Here is a 6,000-nt window from a genome sequence, read left to right as displayed (position 1 = left end):
CAACGCCAAAGCCACAATTCAGTAACAGAAGCAGAAATAAGGTCTAGCGTGCTTTAGCTATGGAGCATTTAAGTTTGTAGTCCTTTCCCTTAATATTAATTAATGCTTATATAAGGTCAGAAGAGGGATACTGCCTGCTTTTTTTTTTTTTAACATGAACACATGACAGAACCCAGAACATATTTAAAATGGCAAGCTAACATATTACAGATATGTTCTTATCAACTGTTTGCAGGTCTAAGACACAGACATTCAAAATTAGGCTTTTCATGATTTGGTGGAGCTACTAGTGGGTGTGGCTGAGCACAAGTCCATAAGGACAGATTCCGTGATCACAGGACAGAAGGTGCTGGGTCCTTGAAAGGAAGAGGGAAGAGCTATTACAGACGCAGCCGATGGATTTTTTTTTTTTTTTGAGTCGTTTTAGTTCAGCTTTACCGTGGAGGCATTCCATAAGCTCAAATCCCCCGCTGTAGAAGCCTAATTAATAACACAGATCAGTTTCTAAATTTCTTCACAGCGGAGATCAGTTTAACTATACAAGAATTGTTCCATCCGTTTTTATTCCAGTATGGTGTTGGTATCTATCCAGGAGTTCAATCCACTCCGTTACCGTGTCTTTATATGGAATCCTTTGGGGATGTGAAGCCTTTGATTCACAGTTTGCAATACAAATACCCTGATACATCATTTATTTGCTAGTAAGTATTTGATTATTATGCCTTTTTAAACTCAATATCTTTAAACCAAGTTTTTAATTAGTGTTGCTTGGAGCAGTTCAGAGTATTTTTTTTTTTTTTTCCTTTCTTCCTGTCTTTCCCCCCTCACCAATCTCTTTTTGTTTTGAAAGCAGAGCTTCTAGGGGCTGGAACCTAAGCTCTTTTCGCATGCAACATTTCAATAAGGAGGTTATTGTAGGGCACATCCCCGTTCAGGTGCTTGTAGTAGAGATATTCCTCGGCCTGCATGCTGATGGCCCGGATTTCGGGTAGTCGAAGAAGTAGCTGCCCGAATTTCTCTGTTTGTTGTGGGTAGTTGCACATCGTATAGTCCAGCAGGGCGGCATTGACTTGTTCCTGGACGCCTTCTACCAGCTGGAAGTTCTCAAGGTTTTTGACATCTGGATTTAAAAAAAAAAAAAAAAAAAAAGAGACACTATTTTAATGGCATTTTAATTCCTGTTTACTACAGCCGTGTGTTCAATTAATGGATGTATTTTCCTCCTGACATAAAGCATACTTTATAGGCTGCTGAATATTCAGTAAGCCCCACTCGCCAAGCTTCCCGGGAAAAGGCTCACAAAAGAGCTTTAGAAGAATGTCTTGTTGAAATTCTGCATATACCTCAAATCAATTAGACACCAATGGATTTTGAGCAAGGTCAACTCTTTTCATATCTTACAAAAGGAAAGGTTTGAGGATTCCTAAAGTAGAGGGATCATAATATATTGCCGGCAAATGAGTCCCTAGAGAAAGACCTATCTTAACCCAGTATATTACACAATTCATATAATTCTGTATTAATTTTTCTGACCCAAGGTGAAATCTGTGTCCAGGGTATGATGTAGTTAATTCTAATAAAAAGTGACAGGGTTCTTGTTTCTGTTTGACATTTTCTAAATGATTCTGAAAGCCTTTGACTTGTCTAGCCTATGCTAATGAACCATCTGGTACACTCCAGTGACTGCCAACAGAACTATTTGCTACTTGGAGCTCTCTAAAATATATATCTCAGTGACTAATGATCTTTATCAAATGAAAGCCCTGTCCTTTAGGCAGAATACGCGCCGCGATGGCCGGTGCCCTTTAACCTGAATGTGGTTTGAAAGTCTGATACTTTACTTTCCTTTTCTTTCCCCCCCGATCCTCGGTCACTTATACAGAGAAGATGGACACAGGCATTTCACGCAGCCTAACTCCTGATGATCATCCAGTTGTTTTAAGGCATCTGCCCTAGCGGTCTTTATAAATATTGAATAAGGGAGAAACACAGAATCAAAAAAAGACAGCATGACATACAAATGCATACATGCACAGACAGTGAACAAGGGAAAACGTTTTTGTTGGAATTCCTCTTCTGGAGTTTATTTACGTTAACTCCAACTTTTATATAATGTGTATATAGAAGTCTCTCGAAAAAAATATATAGATATGTGTGTTTACATACATCCATGCTAAGAAAGTAAACAGATGCAGCACCCCTCCAGCCCTGTCTTATTTTCTAATTGGATAAAAATAAATAAGAATGATTCTGAAGAAAACCACATAATACTATGATTAAAAGGTTAAATGTACTAAACTCAGTTACTAGTTACCATAGTAACTCATACCCAATACTGCTGGCACTGAACTTGGCTGTCAAACTTAGCCTGTACTTATGTGCATGTCCATTTTGGTATCTCTAACTCCTCTTAAAATAAAATTACTCACTTGCCTCGGGGGTGGGTGGGAGATGGGCAGAATGGAGGAAGGGGTGTGGGAGATACAGGCTGCCCTTATGGCATGACTGAGTCAAGGAAATAAAGGGCACAACATAGGAAATGTGGTCAGTGACCCTGTACTAGCGTTGCGTGAACAGATGACAGCTGCACTTGGGATGGGCACAGCACAGCACAGCACAGAGAGAAGCTGAATCACAATATTGTATCCCTGAGACCAATGAAACACTGTGTGTCAATTCTACTCAAATAAAAAAAGTAACAACAAGCGAAAACAACACAAAACAAAACCATCAAAAAAAGGTTACATCTGCTGTTTAAATGTGTCTGGGATGATTTTCGTGTTTATATTTTGAGCCATAACTTTGCATTCAACATGCTTCCCCCTCCTCATCCCCCAAGTCTCTGCCCCAAATTAAAAACAGTGAGGAATTAGTACTGAAATAGGTACGTAGGGCGAGCATTGGGTACCACATCTATTTCAAAGTGAAAAGGGAGAATAAAAAAATCTGATTATTTATTAGTGAGATGTGCCAACAGACAAATGCTACACTATTAGGATTTGTGTCTTCTAGTGACACTGAAACTGGCAGGCAAGTTGTTGCTCACTTGACATTTTATGGATGTCCCGCCTCACAGTTAATAAAGCATTTTCCATCTGATCTAAAATATTTTATTTTAAATAATATTATTTATTTATCTGAGAGAGAGAGTGAGCGAGAGAACAGAAGCATGGGGGGAGGGAGAGAGAGAGAGGGAGAGAGTAGCAGACTCCCTGCTGAGCAGGGAACCCGATGCGCGGTGCAAACCCAGCACCCTGGGGTGACCTGAGCCAAAGGCAGATGCTTAAACGACTGAGCCACCCAGGCGCTGATCTAAAATATTTAAAAAACTATCTTAAATCATTTGAAAATACCAATACATTGGGTTGCATTTGGTTCAAAATTACAAAATGTCAACAAATGGAAATGCCATTGATACACTCTAGCCCGTTATGGGACAGAAGAATTTACATTCGTGTCAGCCTTGACCCTATGGTGCACATTCTCCTTTCAAGGGCTCTCACTCTGGTGATGTGTATGGGTCCCTCATAAAGATCACTGCAAAGAGCTGACATCATTTAAAAATAGTTCCCCTGGGGCACCTGGGTGGCTCAGTGGGTTAAACCCTCTGCCTTTGGCTCAGGTCATGATCTCAGGGTCCTGGGATTGAGCCCCACATCGGGCTCTCTGCTCAGCGGGGAGCCTGCTTCCTCCTCTCTCTCTCTGCCTGCCTCTCTGCCTACTTGTGATCTCTATCAAATAAATAAATAAAATCTTAAAAAAAAAATAGTTCCCCTGAATACTGGCAAATTCCTTGGTGTTTTTTCTTTTTACCCTTCATCCAACCTAAAGAAGACAGAATTCATCTTTCTCTTTTCCATAAGAGTAGGAAGTTGAAAAAGAAAACAAGCCACTTTAGGTGTTACAGTGATCTAAACCATTACAGCAAAAGAGCTGAAATGGAGCATTATTTTATGCTACAGTGAAAGATATTCTCACGAGCAGGGAAAGCTAACAAGAGTCACAGAGATTAATAGGGAGGATGGAGGAATTTACACAGTTTAAAAATGTAAGATAAATGAATAATAGTCTTTTTAGAAAGTTGTTGAAACTTCTTTTTTTGATAAATGTATTTTTTGAGACCTAGGCTCTACCTTCTGTGATAAATTATGCCACTCTGGTAAGAAAAAAAAAATCTATTAAAAAACATAAAATGAAGGATAGAGCATTAGCTCTGGTTTATGTGTTTACTAATATCACAGAATGATCATTTAAAGCCTCCAGATTAGCATGTGCTGGATAATTTCTATAAAAACTGACCTGAACTGGTACCTTTCTTCCAAAAGTTTAAAAATATATGCCATTTTCCTTCTGAAGGAAAAAATACAGCTTTCCTGTACTTCGGCCATATCTCTAATTTTTCTCTAAAGTCCATCAGAGTTGGGACGCCTGGGTGGCTCAGTGGGTTAAGCCTCTGTCTTCAGCTCAGGTCATAATCTCGGGGTCCTGAGATCAAGCCCCGCATCGGGCTCTCTGCTCAGCGGGGAGCCTGCTTCCCCCACCCCACTTTCTCTGCCTGCCTCTCTGCTTACTTGTGATCTCTCTCTCTTAAATAAATAAATAAAATCCTAAAAATAAATAAATATATAAAGTCCATCAGAGTTGAATTCATGTGACTGAATTTTCCCATTAAGCCAATTCTAAGAATTTCTCACAAAATCTAACAAAACTTATGCTGCTAATGACCCCGAGGTACTTACTGATTGTATGTTTTGTTTGTGTCTACAGAGACAATCTGTAATTTGATGTCAATGATCCTGATATTTAAGCTATATAAGGTGGAAAAAAGAAAAAAGAAAGAACAAGATTTTTATGGGATTGCTCTCATTTATTGACCATGTAGTTCCTGGATCACTGCTCTGAGGGTTGACTCTACTCTAGCAGCATTTGCACTGCTTTAGTAACCGTCTGTTTCCCTAGCAGACTGTACGCACCTTGGGGTGAGGACTCAGTATTAGTCAAAGCATCCCCAGAGAATTCTCCAATTAATGTTTTCTTTATATTATTGATGTATTTGTCCAAGATTGATATCACTGTGACATTACCTATTACATTCAACTGTTAACTGTCTTTTATTTTTTTTTTAAGATTTTATTTATTTATTTGATAGAGATCACAAGTAGTCAGGCAGAGAGAGAGGAGAAAGCAGGCTCCCTGCTGAGCAGAGAGCCCGATGCAGGGCTTGATCCCAGGACCCTGAGACCATGACCTGAGCCGAAGGCAGAGGCTTTAACCCACTGAGCCACCCAGGCGCCCCCAACTGTTAACTGTCTTATAAGCCAACTTTTCTTTTTCTAATTCGAAAATGGCTTTCAAAAATTGATTTATAGTACAGATTTCTTCCTGAAATTAAATATTTAAAATGTGACACTATTTTCTGGCTAAAGAATCCTGTGTGAATCCTGTGGTCTGAATAAATCAAGTCTTAACTTACATGTTTTGCCAATGAGGATTTCCCTTGGACAGTTTTACTTTAAGGGAAATGCACCCACATCCTCATTTGGATTTGGAGTTAAGATCCCTGAGCTCCTACATTTCTTGCATGTCTAGCCTGAGAGGCGGACCATAGTTTCTCTGCTATGGTCGAGATGGTTCACAAAGACCTAAAAGCAACAGGGAAGATTAAGTGCCAAAATACTGATAACGCCACCTCTCGGAAGACTCATATTTTTCTCTTTTATGTAGTTCATTTGTACTTACCTCTCCCACAATACTCACGGAATCTTTTTTTTTGAAGATATTTATTTGAGAGAGAGAGTTGGGGGAGGCGCAGAAGAAGAGGTAGGGAGAGAATCCTGTACAGATTCTGATCTGAGCACGGATCCCAAAGCGGGGCGTGATCTCACAACCCTAACATCACGACCTGAACGAAAATCAACTGCTGGATGCTTAACCGACGGAGTCTCCCAGGCACCCCACGGAATTCATGACCTTTTGTGAAAATTCACACACGAAATACAT

At 39.8% G+C, this 6,000-nt stretch overlaps 1 protein-coding gene across 3 annotated transcripts in view; it reads right to left on the bottom strand.

The window, feature by feature from the left end:
- Positions 1 to 400: 400 nt before the first annotated feature.
- NR5A2 (nuclear receptor subfamily 5 group A member 2) overlaps positions 401 to 6,000 on the bottom strand; it is a 134,207-nt gene continuing 128,607 nt past the window's right edge. For all 3 annotated transcript variants that reach the window (XM_032878207.1, XM_032878208.1, XM_032878209.1), the window contains one exon: positions 401 to 1,120. In XM_032878207.1, coding sequence (XP_032734098.1) covers positions 873 to 1,120 — 248 coding nt within the window. In that variant the 3' untranslated portion in view covers positions 401 to 872. The remainder of the gene's footprint in view (positions 1,121 to 6,000) is intronic.

Source organism: Lontra canadensis, unplaced genomic scaffold, assembly GCF_010015895.1.
Source record: "Lontra canadensis isolate GAN:19392208 unplaced genomic scaffold, GSC_riverotter_1.0 scaffold63, whole genome shotgun sequence".
Lineage (NCBI taxonomy): Eukaryota > Metazoa > Chordata > Mammalia > Carnivora > Mustelidae > Lontra > Lontra canadensis.
The sequence above is the reverse complement of the archived record's forward strand: the minus strand, read 5'-3'. Positions and strand labels throughout refer to the sequence as shown.